The sequence below is a fragment of the Ranitomeya variabilis genome, chromosome 5 (assembly GCF_051348905.1).
Source record: "Ranitomeya variabilis isolate aRanVar5 chromosome 5, aRanVar5.hap1, whole genome shotgun sequence".
Lineage (NCBI taxonomy): Eukaryota > Metazoa > Chordata > Amphibia > Anura > Dendrobatidae > Ranitomeya > Ranitomeya variabilis.
Genome location: NC_135236.1, coordinates 225,077,360 through 225,100,570, shown reverse-complemented (window position 1 = coordinate 225,100,570; position 23,211 = coordinate 225,077,360). Strand labels below are relative to the sequence as shown.

General features: G+C 42.4%; 1 protein-coding gene and 1 long non-coding RNA gene across 6 annotated transcripts in view; one reads left to right on the top strand and one right to left on the bottom strand.

The window, feature by feature from the left end:
* LOC143775571 (uncharacterized) overlaps positions 1-4,678 on the top strand; it is a 42,472-nt gene extending 37,794 nt beyond the window's left edge. Inside the window, exon 3 of the long non-coding RNA XR_013215670.1 lies at positions 4,545-4,678. This is a non-coding gene — a long non-coding RNA (uncharacterized LOC143775571). The remainder of the gene's footprint in view (positions 1-4,544) is intronic.
* LOC143775568 (G2/mitotic-specific cyclin-B2-like) lies at positions 12-21,444 on the bottom strand. 5 transcript variants are annotated; one of them, XM_077263859.1, is made up of 9 exons: positions 21,315-21,444; positions 19,729-19,857; positions 19,542-19,640; positions 9,798-9,962; positions 8,492-8,650; positions 8,082-8,318; positions 4,974-5,114; positions 4,744-4,854; positions 12-260 (listed from the first exon to the last, which is right to left on the bottom strand). In XM_077263859.1, exons 1-9 carry the CDS (start codon positions 21,342-21,344, stop codon positions 150-152), a joined length of 1,182 nt encoding a protein of 393 aa, XP_077119974.1. In that variant the 5' UTR covers positions 21,345-21,444; the 3' UTR covers positions 12-149. The 5 variants fall into 5 exon arrangements, with proteins under 5 accessions (XP_077119974.1, XP_077119975.1, XP_077119976.1 ...); XM_077263860.1 differs by having other exon boundaries at positions 19,732-19,857; XM_077263861.1 differs by lacking the exon at positions 21,315-21,444 and adding an exon at positions 20,789-21,261.
* Positions 21,445-23,211: the final 1,767 nt, after the last annotated feature.

Sequence of the window (23,211 nt, the reverse complement as noted above, 5' to 3'; positions counted from 1 at the left end):
AGCCAATGGTAATAAATTTAAATATTTTATTTTTATTCTGAACATTTAACGTACATAGAATATAATCCAACACTGAAATAAAAGATATAAAAATGGCAACAACTTTTCAAAGTTGTAATAAAACTGCACACGCTGCATCCATAAAGCTACTACAACTCTGGCAGAAGAGGAGCAGCAAGACGCAATAAGACTTTAGAGTTGAGCTGAGGGATGGTGCTGATCCGGTTGAGTTTTCGGCTAGCATATTTGTTCTTAACAGACTGAAAAAATAAGAAGTTTAAAAGCAAATTTATAGGAAGAAAAGAAGGCCTAAATTACCGTATTTTTCCGACCATAAGACGCACTTTTTTCCCTCCAAATTTGGGAGGAAAGTGTGGGTGCGTCTTATGGTACGGATGTAGCATGTGGGGAGGGGGGCAGCAGTGAGTGGGATCGCACTGTAGAGCTGGGAAAACCATGTGGTCCCGATGATTAAGTGCAGTGAATATTCATTAGCGGCTCCCCGCCCACTGATCAGTGAGCGGGAGCAGCAAATGAACACTGCACTTAAGCAGGGACAGGCATGGCTTCCTCAGCGCTGATTGCTGCAGCAGCTAGGGAGATTTGTGTGTCCTTGGGAGGAGGCAGCAGCAGGGGCCAGAGCGGAGAGGAGATTGCTGTATACCTGCCTGCCATGCAGAGTGCTGTGCACAAACAGGACCTGTGTGATGTCAGGAGTGGGTGGGCTGGAGCATCACATGGCAGCTCAGAGCCCTCCCTCTTCTTGACATCATCACAGGTCCTTCAGGCTCTCCACTAGAATCTGCAGGCTTCCTCAAAACCTGTGCTGTGGAGAGGCAACAAGAGGGAGGGCTCTGTGTGCAGTCATGGGATGCTTTTACCTCACCACAGGGTGGCAGGCTGCCACAATTAAGAGGTTAGTCTTTACAAAACACAATAAAGCACTCTGCCACTGCTTTAGTGAACTATAACTCCCAGCATGTCATAGGATCTGCAGGACATGCTGGGAGTTATAGTTCTCCCATGGGATTTTAAAGCAGCACTCCAGTGCTATTTTGCAGTGCTGGAGTGGTGCTTTCAATATCAGCCCTGTGCCCCCATTCTTATACTCACCCTCCAGTATCTTCATATAGTAGTGTACAGACACCACACTGGTCCTGCAGCTTCCAACATAACATACTACTATATGTTACATATAATAGTATGTTATTAAATATTTTACCACATTTTTTTGCTTCAAATATTTTTTTCCCCTATTTTCCACCTCTAAAACCTGGGTGTGCCTTATAGTCCGGTGCATCTTATAGTCCGAAAAATACGGTATCCAACAACATGGAAGAACTTTGAATCCATCCCTGAAGAGTCATCCAATAACAAAAAACTGCTGGTTATTTCCAGCTGGTTGATCCTTGCTGCCAGCATGGAGACTACTCTTAACTAGTGGGGAGCAGCAATGTTGCCTAGCAAGCGCGGTCTCTCTTTTTTTCTCATGACATCTTTTTTCTTCATTCACATTTTGCACAAAGAATATAAAAGAACATACTCATCATCCATTAACATTACAGCCATGTTCTCAAAGAAAAAGGAGATCTATCCATCAATCTATCGTCCTGGTAGGCAGGCAGTGCACCCTAGGATTTAGGCAACTGGCTTTCTGAAATTTTCAGGCTGTGTGCCCACTGATTCCCCTCCCCCACTGAATTTTTGCTGCATGGATATCAAGCATTTTTAGTGTGTTTGGCCATCAATAAAGTTTTGCAAAAGCCAAAAAGGTTAGGGTGTATTAATAGTAAAGCAGCTTTATTTACAACATGACATGCCAAAAACCGCAGCATGAAAAATGCAAGTATCCTAATTTACAAAAGTTCAGAAATGCTGCAATATCAAAAGCTCGAATATGCATTGTGGAAACATAGCCCTAGGACTTGCTCACACTGCTGTATAAATCAGACGAGTGCAATGCGAGAAAACATCAGCTGTGACCTGTGGTAACCTTAATGACGTCACCGCCACTCGTTCTCGCGCTACTCTGTTTCGGCTGCTGTGGTGAGCAGTCATGCTATGGATGTCACCGCTCATCACAGCCTCTGGATGTAGCAGAGTCGGCGGTTGGGGAGAATAGTCGTGGGACCTCCATTTTATGGATTTACAGTGGACCCTGTGGATAATTGTTTTTGCTAATAAAATGGATAAGAGAGGATAATTATCAGGGAGTGTTTTTTACAAATAAAGGATGTGTGTGCGTATGCGTGTATTTTTCAGTTGACTACAGGGTTAGTAATGGGGCCATCTGACAGATGGTTTGTGTTTTGATGTCAGCTGTGTAATGTCCGCTGACAAAGCCAAGTGGTTGGTAAAGGAGGAGTTAACACCTCCACGGATATTGGCCACTTCCCAGAACAACGCCAGTTCATACTTTTCTGGATCAACATCAGACCAATTTATTTTTTTTTTTATTTTATTTTTTTTTTTTAATGTGAAATCATTCAATTCTGAGGAAAAAAAATTATGGAATCATGATAAAAAACAAACAAACAAACAAAAAACACTCCAAAACATCACTAGTATTTTGTTGCACCACCTCTGGCTTTTATAACAGCTTGCAGTCTCTGAGGCATGGACTTAATGAGTATCAAACAGTACTCATCAGTCTGGCTCCAACTTTCTCTGATTGCTGTTGCCAGATCAGCTTTGCAGGATGGAGCCTTGTCATGGACCATTTTCTTCAACTTCCAAAGATTTTCAATTGGATTGAGATCTGGACTATTTGCAGGCCATGACATTGACCTTATGTGTCTTCTTCAAGGAATGTTTGCACAGTTTTAGCTCTATGGCAGGATGCATTATCATCTTGAAAAAAATGATATCATCCCCAAACATCCTTTTAATTGATGGAATAAGACAAGTGTCCAAAATATCAACATAAACTTGTGCATTTATTGAAGATGTAATGACAGCCATCTCCCCAGTGCCTTTACCTGACATGCAGCCCCATATCATCAGTGACTGGAAATTTGCATGTTCTCTTCAGGCAGTCATCTTTATAAATCTCATTGGAACGGCACCAAACAAAAGTTCCAGCATCATCACCTTGCCCAATGCAAATTCACTATTCATCACTAGTGTTGACGTTGAGCGATACCGTCCGATACTTGACAGTATCGGTATCGGATAGTATCGGCTGATACCCGAAAAGTATCGGATATCGCCGATACCCGATACCAATACAAGTCAATGGGACACCAAGTATCGGAAGGTATCCTGATGGTTCCCAGGGTCTGAAGGAGAGGAAACTCTCCTTCAGGCCCTGGGATCCATATTACTGTGTAAAATAAAGAATTAAAATAAAAAATATTGATATACTCACCTCTCCAGAGGCCCCTGGACATCACCGCTTGTAACCGGCAGCCTTCTTTGCTTAAAATGAGCGCGTTTAGGGCCTTCCATGACGTCACGGCTTCTGATTGGTCGCGTGCCGCTCATGTGACCACCACGCGACCAATCACAAGCCGCGACGTCATTCTCAGGTCCTAAATTCCTAGAATGAGGAGTTTAGGGCCTGAGAATGACGTCACGGCTTGTGATTGGTCGCGTGGCGGTCACATGAGTGGCACTGGACCAATCAGTAGCCGTGACGTCATGGAAGGCCCTAAACGCGCTCATTTTAAGCAAAGAAGGCTGCCGGTTACCAGCGGTGATGTCCAGGGGCCTCCGGAGAGGTGAGTATATCAATATTTTTTATTTTAATTCTTTATTTTACACAGTAATATAGATCCGATACCGATTCCCGATACCACAAAAGTATCGGATCTCGGTATCGGAATTCTGATACTTGCGGTATCGGAATGCTCAACACTATTCATCACTGAATATGACTTTCATCTAGTCATCCACAATTGCTTTTCTTTAGCCCACTGTAGCCTTGTTTTTTCTGTTAAGGTGTTAATGATGGAGTTTACATACAGAAAAGCTAAATGAAAGCCATTTCCTTTAGGCGGTTTCTTACAGTTCGGTCACAGACGTTGACTCCAGTTTCCTCCCATTCGTTACTCATTTGTTTTGTTGTGCATTTCCTGTTTTGGAGACATATTGCTTTAAGTTTCCGGTCTTGATGCTTTGATGTCTTCCTTGGTTTACCAGTATGTTTGCCTTTAACAACCTTCCCAGGTTGTTTGTATTTGGTCCAGATTTTAGACACAGCTTACTGAACAACCAACATCTTTTGCAAAATTGCGTGATGATTTACACTCTTTAAAGAGTTTGCTAATCCTCTCCTTTGCTTCAATTGACATCTCATGTTGGAGCCATGATTCATGTCAGTCCACTTGGTGCAAAGCTCTCCAAGTTGTGATCACTCCTTTTTAGATGCAGACTAACGAGCAGATCTAATTTGATACAGGTGTTAGTTTGGGGAATGAAAATTTACAGGGCGATTCCATAATTTTTTTCCTCAGAACTGAGTGATTCCATAATTTTTTCCCTATGCTTGGTTAAAAAAGTAACCATTACTGACTACCACATTTTTTGTTCTTTATTTCTTTTAGTGTTTCTTAAAGCCAGAAAGTTGCCATTTGAAATGACTTTAGTTTTGTACCAAGTCTGTGATCTGCTTTTTTCTACAAAATTAAACAACTGAATGAACATCCTCCAAGGTCGGTGATTCCATATTTTTTGCCAGGGGTTGTATTTGTGACTCCAGCCTTAAAATAAGCTTCTTATTACAAAAATTAAAAAAATACTTACAACATATTTTGTCATATTGTTATTGACCTTTACTACATTCTTTGCTATGTGCTGCATGACCAGGAGCAGATCATCTTCAGTGTAGCCAGTGTGATGCTGGACTGTGGTATCCTGTATGGAAACAAAAGATAGGCAGTTTACTGGAATTACAAAACATAGGGATTTTTCCGGGTTTAGAATTTATGAATATGCAGACAAGTAAAAAAAACTAACAAGTACTGGCTACGTACCCATGTCCCCCAGTTGAGAACCTTTTGAGCCAAGCACAGGGATGCGGCTGCTATGATGGAAGGCCGATAGTGAACCATGTCATAGTCTAACAAGGTAAGTTCCATAAAATATTTTGCAAGAACGTGATGCTCGGCCTCTGCCTAGAAGAAAAGCATACACAGTATCGAATAAATACATTACAAAACTGGTCTCTTTGCCAGGGCTGGCATTGCCAGGAGAAGCTGGGACTGTGGAGATTTATACTGCACCATGCCATCATTCATGGTCAGTGAAACAGCACACTAAGGCCAAGTTCACAACTCAGTGTTCATATGCCAAATCCAGGAGTGGAACTTACAGAGAAAAACTAGCATTGAAAGATTTACACCAATTTTGGGTTGGGCATACAAATACTGAGGTGTAAATAAAGTCTAAAGCTCACACAAGTGTATTATAGCACCAAGTTCTGTCAACGGAGAAAACAAATAACCACTGGTACCAGCAGTATTCAATAATACCGTACAAATGACCAAGGGGAAACACACCAAACAATAGTATTTCTTCAGATACTTTGCATTTCTTTAACATAGGAAACTGTATTTGGTCTTGTGAATGGTCTTTGACAACTTTTTTTTTTTTTTATACAAAGTTTTATCACTTCACTGGTTTTCTCACACTGTCAATGATTTGTTGAAATGCATGCAGATCTCTTTCTATCATACTCAGACACACAGGGGTGTATAATCTGGCATGAGGGGGTATGAAATGGCCTAGGCCAGTGGTGGCGAACCTATGGCACACGTGGCAGAGGGGGCACACACCTCATCACCACTCTCCTCATCACTAGCACTACAGTCATTCTTCTCTGCAAGCGCACCGTTGCATCAGGCCGCTGCCTTCCCATCAGTCTGCACAAATGCTGAGGAGGGTGTGCGCATGCCCACTGCCAGGACTGTAATATATGAACAGACCAGATCAGCGTTGGAAAGGGTAGGGGAGTTAATTTGTTTTTTTTGTTAAAGTGAGGCCATTATTCCTTATGGAGCACCATGTGGGGCCATTATACAGCATGGAGCACCATGTGGGGTCTATTCTACTTTATGGCTCACTGTGTGGAGCCATTATACTGTATGGAATTATTATATTGAGCAATATGTGGGGTCCATTACACTGTATGTAGGACTATGTGGGGCCATTGTGCTGTATGAAGGACTTTGTGCCCATTATACTGTATGGAGAGCTGGGTGGTAATTATAGTTGGAGAATCATACTGTAATGGGGGGGGGGGGGGAGAATGTCACAGTAGGGTCATACTGTGCGTATGGAGGAATTCACTGTGGGGGTATCATACCGTATTTGAGAGCACTTATGCTTGCATCATAGTTTGTTTTAATCAAGGGGTTTTGTTTTTTTTATATCTTTTGTTATGACATATTTAAACTAAGCCATATATGTTTTTCACTGCTCTTATGTAACATTATATTATTCCACTGTAATTCCAAAAGTTAAATCATTTTATTTGGTAAGGAAAAACTTAAAAAAAAAAAAAAAAAAAAAGCTTTGCGATTTTACTTTTACTTAAAAATCCTCCCCATTCTCAAGAACAGACCCTCCACTGGAATCGGTGGCTTGTATTGCAGCGCTTACAAGCTCTTTGCTATAGACTCCAAATAGCGCTAGTGTCCAAGTTGTGTTTTCTAATCTAACACCTCAGTATTCAGGTTAAATTGCTGTGTTGGCACTTTGCGATAAATAAGTGGATTTTGCATTGCAGTTTGGGCACTCGGTCTCGAAAAGGTCCGCCATCAATGGTCTAGGCCATAATATATCCTGCGCTTATTAGGTATGTATTAATGCTTGACGGCTGACATTCTTGCTAAAGCTGGGGCACTTGTCCAATATTTATTTTGCAGCTAAAGATATGTATTATAATGTGGCCTAATACTATGTTATGGCAGGGCTCTGTTAGGGTGATCCAGCCCGCTATTTATGGCCATTGTAGCGCACGTCTATTCCCCTGTTTGCACCATTGTATTTGATGATGGTTTTAATGTTGTTTAGTAAAGTCCATGTTTTATGGGACTATATAGCTGCTTATTTTTCTTCTTTGCTGTTAACAGTTGGCAGTTGGTCTCTATAAGTCCTTTATGCATGTTTGTTATCTTACATTTCCATTGTGGATATCTATCTCTATCTTTTTTTTTTTGCTTCAATACTGTTATATTACATAATATACCCTGGGTATACTATGGCCTGCTATACAGACCTTGGCCTTTGATAAGAAATCTATCAGAAACTTTCAGTTCGCGGAATGCAGTCAGAATTTTAATTAAAATATTCATCTTAATCTGTTCGCCTTTATTAAAAGACAGAAAAAAAAGAAAAAAAAAAAAAAAACACGTTCTGCTCTCAGGAGCAGAATGAAAATAAAGTTAGCGCCTAATCAAAGTGCAAATTATTTGCTTGTCTACGGCCAGACTAAGACTGTGGCAACATGATGACAATTGCTGCTCAACAGCAATTCTCAGGTAAGTTGGGGGAAAAAGAAAAAAAAAAAAAAAAGTTAAACTTGTGACTATTTTAGAAGACACTGGAGAGTCTTGCACCCAGTAAACACCATAAAATAGGAAATCGCCAGATACAATGTTGCTAAGCACTCCACAATCTCACTGTAACAGGATATGTCACATTGTATCCTTAGTGCAGGAATGAATGTGTCACATGGATTTATGTCTTTTTACATCAACTAAGGAATTTGCTCCTCAGACCATGTGGGGTCATCATAACACAGAACCTGACCCCAATCAGAGGACAATAAAACATTCACACTCCTTATCTATGAACTGTTCCAATATTTATGGACATAACTGTTAATCACTCAGATAATGGTAATTCTGCTTCACGTCACCTGTCTTATCTAAGGCATTTTTCTGTGATGTGTTGTGCATAAATATGTGATTCTTCAGAATTTCTATTAGTCTATGCCTGATGAGACCTGTGTAGTCTCGAAAGCTTGCAATTTGTTACCATCTTTTCAGTTAGCTATTAAAATGTATCAATTCTAAATATTTTTGTATCCCGAGTGTAAGAGACAGCAAAACCTTAAAGTCGCATAAGAAGCTACATACACGGCAACACCTTGTGGCTCTGCGAAGAAAGTGAATTGGTAACGGTCTTCCCATGTCAAATCCCAGCTTATCGAGTATTGTTCTTTCCATCTCTCGAATCTCAGCCTTGGAATAGGCATGGTCTGTTATATAGACAAAATCTGCAATCTCTGGATAATACATTTCTTCATATTTTGAGGCCACAAAGAGTGATGAAACTCCCACCAGTTGGAGCTTATTCCTTCTGACAGGATGAACCTTAAGACAATTGCAAAATTATGAAGAATAAATGCATTTTCCCTCCAACCAACAAAAGATGTACAGAAAGCAGTAGTGTCTCACCAACCCGTTACAACCATGTACAGTAGAGTATATCTAGTAGAAAAAAGTAGCAAAATGAAGTTGTAGACATCATATGTAAAGAATCCTACTTGTAGGAAGCGATCCAAAGTTGCAACAGCCATGTAGAGAGTCTCTTGGAATAGGTGGAATTTGGAGTGAACTTGCATCAACCAGTCTACGAGGATCGCTCGCATACGTTCAGTCACTTCCATTCCTTGCAGATAATGTGGACGTACAGACTGCTTGACCTTAAATTTGCAAAATAAGATAAGTTACAGGCTTCATCCTGCAGATTTAGTAAGAATGAGATGTAAATAGTTATGAATTTGACTATATGGGGCAACCTTTTCACAGCGACTCCTGCTGAATGATAAAGGAGGTCTAAAGATGTGTCAACCTTAAATGAACTGCATACCGCACCGTGGTGGGCTTAATTTAAGAAATCTTTTGGATTGTCATTGCATCATTTATAAAACAACGAGGATTCTGTCTGCTCAGGTGTAAGAAGAACAACCGGAGGAACCTATCTTGCGCCGGGTTTGGAACTGTCTCCTCTCTTGTCCAATGGAAAGCTTAGGGGACCGGACCAACCTTTGCACTGGTCTGCAGGGGGCATGGCTAAGCAAAAAGTGAGAGAGCGTGTGCGCGGAAGCAGTCAGACTTGGCGGGAATGCTCAGCAAGGAGAAGAGTGCTCCGTTCCTCGAGCATCGCAGCAATGTAGGCACACGCAGCAGCATTCCCGCCCATACTCACAGACTGACCAGAGATGTGCTGAGTGCCCATTGGCCCCCGCAAAGCAAGGTGCCAAACACTCCGGGCTCGTGAGTATCACGTGCATACCGCTTAAGAGAGACTAGGGGTGCTACCGTGAACTGTACCCTTACCCCCGGTACATGTCTATCGAGCCACGGTAGGCTCTGGCATCGCTGTGAACTGTGGTATGCTCCCTTTTTCTGGATCCCAGACGAAAGAGCCCCCAAAAGACACCATAGACTAGTAGTTGGCACCAGGATGCTGCTCAGACACGTCAACAGGACTACACCGGACACGCTAACCTTTGTTAGCGCCATTCCCTATCCTGTGGACATTGCATGCTGGGCGTCGTCAGGACCGGATAAGTCACACCTTGAGCACTGTTATTGTAGTACCTTGCATTTTCCCCAAACTGCGTAGCCTATATCTCCCAATACCCCTGTTCCCCTACCTTGCTCCCTGCATGGAGTACAATGTCTGTTAACAGTAAATATGTTAACCCTTGCTCTGCCTCCTTTCTGTTACTGCATCCTGCTCACACAGGCATGGAGAACATTTAAAAATTACAGAAATAAATTAAAAAAAAAAAAAAAAAAAACACAAACAAAAAACCCCACACCACACACACACACACCACAAACCTCAAGTTCTTTCAAGTAGGCATAAATGTCTTTTACATAGTCACTGCACATCTGTGGATTGTCAGAGTCTTCAGCATCAATATCTTCCACATGATTGAGAATCTCAGAAAATGCTTGGCAGAAGCCATCTTCATCCTTCATTGTTACATCGGAGTTTAAAGGAACCTTCAAAAAGAAAGTTAGGCACATTTGTACTTGAGAACATCACACTAAGGTCGGTGTCACATTAGTGTAAAGCATACGTTGTCAGAGCATCGGATGTGATATGCTAGTGACATTTGGCTCAAATTCTGATGCGAGCCGATGTCAGGCTACTGTGATCCTAGCCTCTCACATTAGAGAATCGCAGCACAAATGCTGAAGGAGACGGAGAAAGTAATTTCTTCATTGCTGGCATCCGCTGAAATCGCACTGCACTGGGACGACATCTGAGGGCAAACAAAAACCTATATAGAAAGAAACACCAGAAATACAATTTGTATATACTGAGGAAAAACACTTCTGAGAATAATCCTTAAAAAAATTCCATCAGACCAGAAATCATAATGTAAAAATATATTTTTTTTATTTTAAAAGTAAATGACAATTACAGGAAAACACAACCAAAATATATGGAAATTTTTTTATTAAAAATAATTTAAAAACAATATCCAGCAATTATTTCATTATTAGAATATAAAATGTATAATAAACAGTATTGGTATTATATAAACTCCTCCAGTCGAGGTATTCTAGGGATCAAAAAATTGCAAAATATAAATCCCGTATGTGCAGGACATGGCAATCCCAAACTTATCAGTAAGAATTAAATAAATATAATGCAGCTAATATTATAATAATAATATACTGAGTGAAAAAATATATCAAATAAATTTGTGAATAATATGTATGTATATCCCCATATATACACACATACCCTAAATGTGCAGCAACCAAATATTCAATTTATAATAAAGTGCAATAGTGCATTGATAAAAAGTTGCATACAAAACCAAACAAATGTGATTACAAAAATAGTGCACAGGGAATCCAACAATTAATATATTATTACTATCAAAGTGCTGCCAAAAAGTGCCAACCTAATATAAACAATAATTTGTTGATACTGACCAGTTTAGGGATGCCACTGCCCCGCACACACCACTCCAACGCCGTTTCGCTCACTGCTTCATCATATTATTCACAAATTTATTTGATATATTTTTTTCACTCAGTATATTATAATATTATTAGCTGCATTATATTTATTTAATTCTTACTGATCAGTTTGGGATTGCCATGTCCTGCACATACGGGATTTATATTTTGCAATTTTTGTAATTTATTGATCCCTAGAATACCGCGACTGGAGGAGTTTATATAATACCAATACTGTTTATTATACATTTTATATTCTAATAATGAAATAATTGCTGGATATTGTTTTTAAAATATTTTTAATAAAAAAAATTCCATATATTTTGGTTGTGTTTTCCTGTAATTGTCATTTACTTTTAAAATAAAAAAATATATTTTACATTATGATTTCTGGTCTGATGGAATTTTTTTAAGGACATCTGAGGGCAGTCTGACGTGGCTTCATATGCACCCATAGACTCATATGGGTAAGGCCGGTTTCACATTTGCGGTTGTGTCCGCAGCGTTTCTTCCGCAAATATCCGCATGCGTTGTGTATTCCTATATTTAACATTAACAATTTGCCGCCTGGAAACGTATGCGGTCGATTGCGTAAGGAATGCGCCAAAAACGCATTGCTGTCTATATGAACGCATGCGTAATACCACAGAAAAACATGTCTAGACACTAATTAGTCACCCCCCACATACAAGGTGATAAGGTAGGGAGTGGACATTTGCAGGTCACTACTCAGCAGACGAGACAGGCTACATCCTTGGAGGAAAACAAGACACTGAACAATGTGAGTATATCCTAGCCAATGCCTTTATTTTCTATCTCTACATGTCCTAATTTCTGCCATTTCTTTCTTTCTGCATGCATCAGAATGTCTTCTTCTGATGAGGATCAAACGCCTGGGCCTGCACAAGCGGAAAATGTCAGCGAAGTGAGTACTCACCTCCTCAGATTGGTAAGTATTCACTGTCACATCTACACATATGACAATTTTGGTTTTTCATTTTTTTAGAGCTCTTCTACTACTGTGGCAGAGACTGGGCAGGAGCAGCGTAGTCACGGTCGAGTGGCACGGCAGCAGCGTGTAAGTATACCTGGCTGACTGTTTATTGTATCCTCACTTTACAATTCTTGAATCTTCATTTCTTTACTTTTCTCTCTCTTTCCCTTTTGCTTCTGCACTAATTTTTTTTATTTATTTTTTTTATTTTAAATATTTATGCCATTTCTCTGCTTCTGTTTTCTTTCTTCTTTATGTTAATGTCTCCAACATTAATGTTTTTTTTTTTTGTTTGTTTTTTTTAGGTTCCAGAACGGGATGAGGACCTAATAGACAATGACCACCTCATCTCCCTGGTCCATGAGCGAGTCCCGTTGTGGGACACCCGGGATCCACTGCACTCCAACAACGTGACGGTCCGGCGCCTATGGAATGAGGTGGCCGCAGCGTTGTGGGATGGCTGGGACAATGCCCCGACTCGGGTCCGAACTGCATTTGGTAAGTATTGCAATGCAGTGTGATGCAGCCAAGACCTTGTGCTCAAGTCAAGTGTCAGAAATAATGAATTCATGATGCACAAATAAATGGCTCATGAATTCATTATTTCTGACATGTCCTGGTGAGTAATAGATATGCCTTGTATCACCTCCATCGTCCCTTCATATTTTGCATCAGTATTTGGAATCCAGGAGTGGGTGATTAATGCAGAAGTGGTGCATGTGTTTTTATTTTATTTTTCCTCGTACTGTAGTACTCCTGATTTTGGCTTGCAAAGTCTGATGTAAAACTCTATCCAAATACTGCTAGTGTGACCTCAGCCTAAATCTCTGTTTATATTCCACAGGACTTTGCGTTTTGTAAATGTTTGGTCTTACATTTTTTTTTTTCATTCTTTTTTCACAGCACATGGAGCACCACTGTTGGCCCCGGTTCTGGAGCGGTCCTTCATCAGTCAGCCACGGACCCGTCCCAGCCATCCTCCAGCGCTGCAGCAAGTAGGCCTGCCACACTAACTGGAGACCAGGAAGCTGGTCCATCAGGTGATCCCCTTCCCCAGTCCTCTGCCCATTTTTTTTTTGGCTCCTCCTGGCAGCGGCAGAGGGCCGCAGACAGGTCACTCATGCCCGAGTTTTTGTACTTGAGCTCGGTCTTCCACGAGGGACTCAAGGCGTTGGGTGACCGAATGGATACTGCCATTAGCCATATGAGTACACGTATCCATGAGGTTACCACAGCCCTTGCCCAAGTGAAAGTCGACCTCCAGAGGCCAGCACATCATTTTTTTTTAATCAGATTGAACAGGGCATGTCGGAACACCTTAGGCTGGGGTCACACTTGGCGTAAGACAATACGCCACGTATTATACGTCCGTACTACGGCCGTAATACGGAGAAATGTTCCCAAAATATTGATCCGTAGTCAGGGTGTGTCAGTGTATTTTGCGCATGGCATCCTCCGTATGTAATCCGTATGGCATCCGTACTGCGAGATTTTCGCGCAGGCTTGCAAAACCGACATCTAATGGATTTATGTGCTCAAATGTTCATTAAAATTATATATATATATATATATATATATATATATATATATATATATATACACACACACACACACTCTGTATTTAGATGTCATTCAGCGCGATATCTGTGAAAAGTCGGTAATTCAATTGCCGGCTTTTCATTTCTCCTGCACAAACCCGACAGGATATGAGACATGGTTTACATACAGTAAACCATCTCATATCCCCATTTTTTTTGCATATTCCACACTACTAATGTTAGTGTGTATGTGCAAAATTTCAGCGCTGTAGCTGCTAAAATAAAGGGTTAAATGGCGGAAAAAATTGGCGTGGGCTCCCGCGCAATTTTCTCCGCCAGAACGGTAAAGCCAGTGACTGAGGGCAGATATTAATAGCCAGGAGAGGGTCCATGGTTATTGGCCCCCCCCGTGGCTAAAAACATCTGCCCCCAGCCACCCCAGAAAAGGCACATCTGGAAGATGCGCCAATTCTGGCACTTGGCCACTCTTCCCACTCCCGTGTAGCGGTGGGATATGGGGTAATGAAGGGTTAATGTCACCTTTCTATTGTAAGGTGACATTAAGCCAGATTAATAATGGAGAGGCGTCAATTATGACACCTATCCATTATTAATCCAATTGTATGAAAGGGTTAAAAAACACACACACACACAATTTAAAAGTATTTTAATGAAATAAACAGCGGTTGTTTTAATAATTTATTGCTCTCTCAATCCATCAGCAACACCCTCTCTTGGCAAAATAATAAACGCACAAGATACATACCCTCAGCTGAACCGTCACGTCCCACGAAGTAATCCATCTGAAGGGGTTAAAATATTTTACAGGCAGGAGCCCTGCAAATGCAGCTGTGCTCCGTGCCTGTAATCCCCGGCGAATGAAGGAAATGTAGGTCATTGACCTACATTTCCTTCAGTCGCGGTGATGCGCCCCCTGGTGGATGTCCTCATATGACCTGGAGCGTGGGAAAAAGTTCCCAGGCTGCAGTTCATGAGAACATCCAGCAGGGGCGCATCACTGCTTTCCTTTCAGCACCCGGGGATTACAGACACGAGCGAGTGGTTTATCGCAGCTCGTGCCTGTAATATTAGTTAACCCCTTCAGATGGATTACCTCGTGGGACGTGATAGGACATCAGAAGGTATGTATCTTGTGCGTTTATTATTTTGCCAAGCGAGGGTGTTGCTGATGGATTGATGGATTGAGAGCAATAAATTATTAAAACAACCGCTGTGTTTATTTCATTAAAATACTTTTAAATCATGTGTGTGTGTTTTCTAACCCTTTCATACAATTGGATTAATAATGGATAGGTGTCATAATTGACGCCTCTCCATTATTAATCTGGCTTAATGTCACCTTACAATAGCAAGGTGACATTAACCCTTCATTACCCCATATCCCACCGCTACAGGGAGTGGGAAGAGAGTGGCCAAGTGCCAGAATAGGCGCATCTTCCAGATGTGCCTTTTCTGGGGTGGCTGATGTTTTTAGCCACGGGGGGGCCAATAACCATGGACCCTCTCTAGGCTATTAATATCTGCCCTCAGTCACTGGCTTTACCACTCTGGCGGGGAAAAATGCGCGGGAGCCCACGCCAATTTTTTCCGCCATTTAACCCTTTATTTTAGCAGCTACAGCGCTGAAATTTTGCACATACACACTACTACCATTAGTAGTGTGGAATATGCAAAAAAAAAAAAAAAAAATGGGGATATGAGATGGTTTACTATATGTAAACCATGTCTCATATCCTGTCGGGTTTGTGCAGGAGAAATGAAAAGCCGGCAATTGAATTACCGACTTTTCACTAACACCGCTGCGTATTTCTCGCAAGTCACACTGCTGGTCCGTGTGGAATCCATATTTTTCTCGCCCCCATAGACTTTCATTGGCGATTTTTTTGCGCAATACGCTGACAAACGCAGCATGCTGCGATTTTGTACGGCCGTAGAAAGCCGTATATTACGGATCCGTAATATACGGCTGATAGGAGCAGCCCCATTGAGAATAATTGTGCCGTATGTAATGCAAGTTTTACGGACGTAGTTTCTGCGCTCTTACGTCCGTAAAACACGCATGTGTGACCCCGGCCTTACTCCCGAACTCCAGATTAGTGTTATGCAGGCCTGCAATGCTGCTTACGTGCAGGCTATGCAGCAGAGTCGGTATTTTCAGCAGACAGTGGGGGCATTTCCACCTGTGCCCACACTGTCACGCTTTACGTCAATGCCGACATCTGCTGCATACCACTGCACGGCCACCTCCATTCCAAGCACTGCCGGACACAACTATAGCTCCACCATGCCGAGTGCTGTAGGACAGCCCACCATGACAATCGCTGCTCCTGCTTGGACCTCCTCCAGTGCCACCACCATGCGGCAGCCGCAGGACCCTGGCATGGCCTTCACTACTGCCACCACAACAGCAATGCCACTGCCGGACCCTGCCCTGGCGTTCCCAGCCACCACAACAGCAATGCAGCTGCTGGACCCTGCCCTGGCACTCCCAGCCACCACAACAACAGCAATGCCGCTTCCGGACCCTTCCCTGGCATTCCCCGCCACCACAACAATGCCGCTGCACAGGCACACGGACGTGACAGGTCGGCAACCACGGCCAGGCCAATATCAATGAGCCCAACGAGGCTCCCATTACAGCTGCGCTGATCCAAGAAAGGGAAAGGCAAAAAAGAAACAAAAGACAATAGCTATCCCTCCCCCTCACCTCCCAATGTGTCTGTAATGTCTGGTTTGTCTCACCCTTCCAGTGTGTCTCTGCCCTCTCATGTGACTAGTCCAATCCCCGAATTTCCAGACCCCAGTAATTTTATAGCATCTTCTCCAGCCACCCCGGCATCGTCCACAGTTAGCCAGCCCTCACAGCTCCACACCCCCCAAATTTCATCAATCAACCCCAAGCAGGCGCAGTTAATTTATTTTAGCTTGTTTTGTTAAAATATTCTTTCCCCCCCCCCCCAATAAGGTTTGGTTAATTGTGCATTGCCGCCAACACACCGTGCGCCAAATCTAAAAATGCGCCGAACACTTTTTTTTGGGTCACCTCCTAGCTCCAGTAGTTAGTACAACACTGAAGCTTTGTGTGTGTTTGGTATAGAGATATGAGGTTGCAAAAAAAAAAAAAAAAAATTTTCTCCAAACCCTCTTCTTTCTGTTTACTCTGACTTTGTCGCAGACTGAAAACAAAATGGTGGTAATACACAGCAGAACTATACTCAACAGGTCGGGTCTTCAAAAAAATCATTAGTTATGACACCTGACCTGGTGAGTTGAGAAATGCCTTGTATTACCTCCATTTTATCTTCTTTGTACATTAAATCTATTTCACACAAAGTGAAGGGACGATGTGATGAAAAGTATACTAAAAACATATGCTCCACTTCTGCATTTATCAATCACTCCTGATTTTGGATTCCAAATACTGATGCAAAATATGAAGGGACGATGGAGGTGATACAAGGCATATCTATTACTCACCAGGACATGTGTCAGAAATAATGAATTCATGAGCCATTTGTGCATCATGAATTCATTATTTCTGACACCTAACTTATGACTATACTGTAGATCTGTTGTGTAGGCTGCCGTCACACTGTCAGCATTTGCTCAGTATTTTACATTACTATTGGTAAGCCAAAACCTGGAGTGGAACAATGTGAGGAAAAGTATAATAAAAACATATGCACCACTTCTGCATTTAACAACCACTCCTGGTTTTAGCTTACAAATACTGATGTAAAGTGCTGAACAAATACTGCGAATGTGACGGCACCAAACAGCCATAGTCTCTACAGTCTGCGTCAAATAGCTACTGATGAACCGAGTCAGGACACAGTGACGTCAACAACCTAAGCCCAAAAACCCAAAGTGGTTTGTAAAGGAAATACATAGGAGACATGGGTAAGATAACAAAAACACAATTTTTATTACAAGAAACATTAACATTTAAAACATAACTGTTACAGACCCGAAGCCAACAGGACATTTTACACCATATTGTCCTCCCATGCCACACGTCCAATGTCAGAATCAAAAAAGGCAGCAAATTGGTTCCGCATGTGGCCAACTTCAACAGTTGACCGCAGCAGGTGATGCCAGTAATCAGGCAAAGGGATTGCAACTTGTTCATCAAGTTCAATGGTGGGTTGCTCCTTAGCCAGAATGTAATTGTGTAGAACCACACAGGCTTTTACCACCTCATCAACTGTCTCCATTTTAAGATTTATGGCTGTTGCAAGAACACGCCATTTGGACACCATAATCCCAAAGGCACACTGTTCTGCGGGCCCTGGTTAGTCTGTAGTTATAGATCCGTTTTGTGCGGTTCAAGTGCCGACTTGAATAGGGCTTCAGTAGATTTTCACTCATCTGACATGCCTCATCACCAACCATTACAAATGGCATCGGTGGGCCTTAAGTGTTGGAGAGGACGTGGCTGTGAAAAATTAAAATTTTTGCCATAAACACGTCGGCCCATATCCGAGTTTTTGAAAGTCTGTGAATCGTTGCCACGGAAAAGCACCAATGTCCACGGCAATGAAGCGACAGTCCGCATCGGCTATTGCCATAAGAACTACTGAAAAATATGTTTTGTAGTTGAACTGTGATCCCGTTCTGGCTGGTTTGATAATCCGGATGTGCTTCCCATCCACCGCACCCAAACAGTTGGGGAAATCACACACAGTCCAGAATTCATCAGCTATTTCCATCCACATGTCCTCGGTGGGTATGGGTATAAATTCTTCACGGTGAACATTCCACAGAGCCCGGCAGGTGTCAAAAACTATTCCGGACAGGGTGGAAATTCCAAGGCGGTACTGGAAGTGGAGGGATGACAAGCTCTCTCCAGTTGCAAGAAATCTGTAATAAAATAAAGAAAAAATAATTTACAAAAATGCAAAGAATACACAATAATTATGACTGGCATTTGTTTAGAATTATTACGTACCTTAAGGTAACCAGGAGACGTTCCTCTGCTGGAATTGCTCTACGGAGCTGGGTGTCCTGTCTCCTGATGACTCCTTGAACACGAGTAAGCAACTCAAAAAAAAAAAAAAAAAAAAAAGAGTCTTGCGACATCTGTTATATTCCGGGAATTTGTCCGGGTTGTCATTGAGCTCGTCATACAGTGTGTGATATGCACCACGGCTCTCCTGCAGTTCTATAATGGGGTGTTGCCAAAAACGCCTACGCTGTGTCCTTCTCCGTCTTTCACTGTTTCGGTGTTGCTCCCAAGCAAATGCACAGGCAATAAAAAGCTGGATGCTTAGATCCAGGTTGAAGTAAAAGCTATCCATGTGAAGATCCATCATGACACAGGATACAGTAGCACACTGGTAAGATTTCAGCAGTCCTCGGGTCTATATATAGAGATCCCATAATACACGCCCTCTGTAGTCCCATTGGCAGGGTCTCGTTATCTAGTTCTCTCCTGTAAAATTTTACACCATGCGCACTAAAAAAATGCATAAAACATGTAAACGCAGCGTTTTAAAGCCGCATGCGTAAACGCATGCGTATAAAAACCGCTGCGTTTGTACGCGCTTTTATGCGTTTTTCCTGTACTTGCGTTTGCAGATTAAACGCTGCGGATTCTAACGCAAATGTGAAAGCAGCCTAAGGGCTCATTTCCACATGCGAGGCACACGTCCGTATCTCGCATGTGGAAACCAAGCTCTGGTGCCGGCACTTTGGAGCGGAGCTGTGCAGCTCCATGTGTTCCTATGCGGCCGCACGCTCCGCTCTGGAGTGCCGGCTCCACAGCTTGGTTTCCACATGCGAGATACGGACGTGTGCCTCGCATGTGGAAATGAGCCCTTAGTGTGATTCTCTGATGCTGCCATTGTGCTCATGACGAATCGGTATGAGAAAATAATCGCAGATCTGAGCTGTGCAACTGGCGTAATAGTCATGAAAGCCCTTAGCATGTATTTCCACAGCACGATTATCCGGAAGGCGTTTTTCCTGTGAACGCTTGTTTTATGATATTCGGGTAGTATGTATATATGAGCAATCACCGAATAAACCGCTATAACTAGAAAACAAAAAAATTACCTGAAACATCGTCCTAGCTGTCCATAATACTTTGTTTAGCACATTTCTTTCAGAGGCTTCTTGCTTTATGACTTTGACAGGTTTAGACATCTTACAGTTCTATATAAAAAAATATATATATATATGTTTGTTAGAAAGGCTGGTGGGGTGGGGTGGCCTCAAAGAGAAATAAACATTTATTTCACACCGCAGCTATTGCTTTGTTTGGTGGAATCAATGTCCCATTGCGGATTTCTTCGAGAGGAGGTCTCTGGCTGCAGAGTCTGTCCTTCATCATGTTTATCCCGTCTGCCACAGCGTTGTCCGCTTCCCAGAGCTGAAATCAGATAGAAAAATTCAGGTAAAAAAAAAAGTTAGTTCTGTGACTAATTTCAGGCTAGTCATCAATGGTTATGGGCACAGTTTCTGCAGTGAAAAGAAGGGAACTGAGCTTTTCACAAGTTAAAGTATATATCCACATTACGAGTATAAGCAAGTTAAATTGTTAGTAAAAAAAAAAAAAAAAAAAAATTACTTCACTTGTAAGCATGGCACGTGGATGCCAACACAGGTACCATCTGTCATGCAGCATTGGATTGGCTTCCAGTTGGCAGATTTAACGCTTTTTGTCAAAGCTGTGACTAGAGTGGGATTTGTACGGCCATCTGAAACCAGTCCAAGGCCTGATGACTGTTTTCAGTACATGTGCATAAGATGGATGACACATAACAATTAAAGCTTTGCGCAAAAAGGAAGAGTACATTAATATTCCAGAAGTGTATGGAAAGCCAGGCAGCTCTTGAACACATACAGAGCCAGGCTTGTCTCCAGCCCAATTACTACTAATGTCGTCCAGGCCGGGCCCCAGAGTAACAACTACTGATGAGAGAATGTGCTGGGATAAGGTGTTATCTGAGTATGCTCGTGTGCTATCCGAGTGTCTTCGGCGTGCTCGAATGCTATGTTCGAGTCCCTGCAGCTGCATGTCTCTCGGCTATTAGACAGCACATGCAGGGATTGCCTCACAAACAAGCAATCCCTGACGGTTGTGGCTATCCAAGAGCCAAGAGACATGCAGCCGCGGGAACACAGACATAGCATTCGATCACGCTGAAGACACCCGGTTAGCACACGAGCATGCTCGGATAACACCATAATGAGCACATTCGCTCATCACTAGTGACAATCTTTGCCAGGATCACTAATTTCAGGGGGGGGGGGGGGAACAAAACAAAAAACCACAACCATATTGCACAATTAATGCATACCTTCAGCTTCCTCAAGAAAAATATTATAATGCAGGACTATGTAGTATACTTTTTCTAAGCCTATTACCAATTTCTACTGATCACCCACAGTACAGACCACACAAAGTATGCACCGCAGGCTACTGTAAAATATGCCATGTCCTCATCCTGCTGCCAGAATATCGTCTTCAGGGTGTCAACGGCGCCACAGGATTTTACAGCACTCACTCCCACCCTGAGGACGGAAGGATGCTGCATATTTCATTATGGCCCACAACACAGTCTTCTGACGGGGAGTACTGCAGGTTATGGGCACAAGTCACTAAAAGTGACTTTAAAAAAAAAAAATAAAACTATACAGCACAACAATCATGGTCCTATAAAACTGGAGGTACGCTTTAATTTAGCTACCCTTGCTATAGTTTATTTTTATGCAAATATCAATGGGGGGTGAGCAACACATTTGGAATATTAACCATTACAGTGATATATTTGGAAAACAGCATCTAATTCCCTCTGGGAAGCCCAGCATCTTGGGATAACTCACCACAGTACTCCATGCAGCCATTGTTACCATGCGCTAAGCAGCCACTGCCAAACCTTATTACAAACCCCCTATTTGTAGCAAGACAAAATCCTGTTGGATACAAACACTTCTAGGGTGGAAACCATTTAACCCATTTGGTACTGAAAAATGTGTTGCTTGTTTTGGTCTAGCACGCCGCACATTTTTATATTGTATGCCTCATATATTACTTTGCCAATTAGTAATAATGTTATTGCATTTGCAGCGTCTATGTATTGATTTTTTTTCTTTAATTGTATTCCTTTATTATTCCTTCTTTCCCACCATAATTACTTGGGATTTCCTCACTTAGGAAATGATTAGATAATTACTGGTCAGATGTTTAATTCACTTTAGGGCAACGATAAGCCTCGTTCAAATGTTAGTTTTTTCTCATACGAGAACAAAGGTACCAATTTTCATCAGTGTCTGGTCAGTTTGTCAGTTTTTTTACCATCAGTGTTTCATCAGTGATTTTCTCGTACACAAAAAAAAAAAGAAAATTGCAAAGCTTCTCCTACCCATTGCAAAGTTAAAAATAGATAGAACACAGGTTGCACATGGGTGGCATCCATGGGCTGTCCATGGTTTTCACTGACCTGTAGATTTGTCGGGTGATTTTGATGCATGACTTGGTTTAAAAATGGACGTGTCTCCGTGACTTGCTTTGCCGACACATAGTTTGTAAAAAACATGGCCATGCGAACAGTTCCTTAGACTAAAATGAGTATGGGTTCTATCTGAAACACAGGTGTAAAACATACATCTGAATGAGGCCTGACTAGGGTGATGCCACACACTGTGTCTGTCTTCATGTCTGCATATTGGAAGTTGCAGTGGGCAGAGTTTTGGACACTTAGGCCGGCGTCACACTGGCGTTTTAAACGGCCGAGTGCAATGCGATAAAAAATCGCATTGCACTCGGACCAATGTTCAGCTCAGGGGCAGCTCCCAGCAGCCGACTTTTTGTCGGCCGTTTTCCTCGGTCCGAGACAATCGCAGCATGCTGCGATTGTCTCGGACCGAGGAAAAATCTCGGCTCACTCGCACCCATATAAGCCTATGGGTGCGAGTGAGACAGCGCACATCACTTGGCTATCATCCGAGTGCTGTGCGTTATAAGCGGACCCCAGCAATGGAGGAGATGGAGAAATTCATTTCTCTGCCTCCTCCGCAGCTGTGCTCCGATCCTCCCTGTGCGAGAGAATCGGAGCACAGACGCATTACACTCGGCTCCTGCTCTGCTGTGAGCAGGAGCCGAGTGTCATTAGCATATCGCATCCGATGATCTCGCATCGGATGCAATACGCCAGTGTGATGCCGGCCTTACATCCAACCCCAATATGTGGTTCAACCCTTTTGCAGCATTAACACATCTGTGTGTAAGGGTATGGGTCCACGTTCAGGTTTGCTTCAGGCTTTGTAAGGCAATCTTGCCTTGTGCAGGCATGTACTACGGAGGACAGAGAATGAACTTCAATCCCATATTGCAGCCAGCGGGTAAGGAAAGGGTGAATCAAACACCCGAAAACCCCGCCCCTATGGCTAAAGATTGTTCCCTCCAAATTCAGGTGACAGTGTCCCTTTAACATACTGCCAAGATGGCTGTCTCAGCAGTATAGGGGGCAATGGAAAGTCTAATCCAAGCATTCACAGCACAGAAGTGATGACATGTTTCTATTAGGCTGCGGTCACACATTCAGTATTTGGTCAGTATTTTACCTCAGTATTTGTAAGCCAAAACCAGGAGTGGGTGATAAATGCAGAAGTGGAGCATATGTTTCTATTATAATTTTCCTCTAATTGTTCCACTCCTGGTTTTGGCTTACAAATACTGATGTAAAATACTGACCAAATACTGCTAGTGTGACGGCAGCCT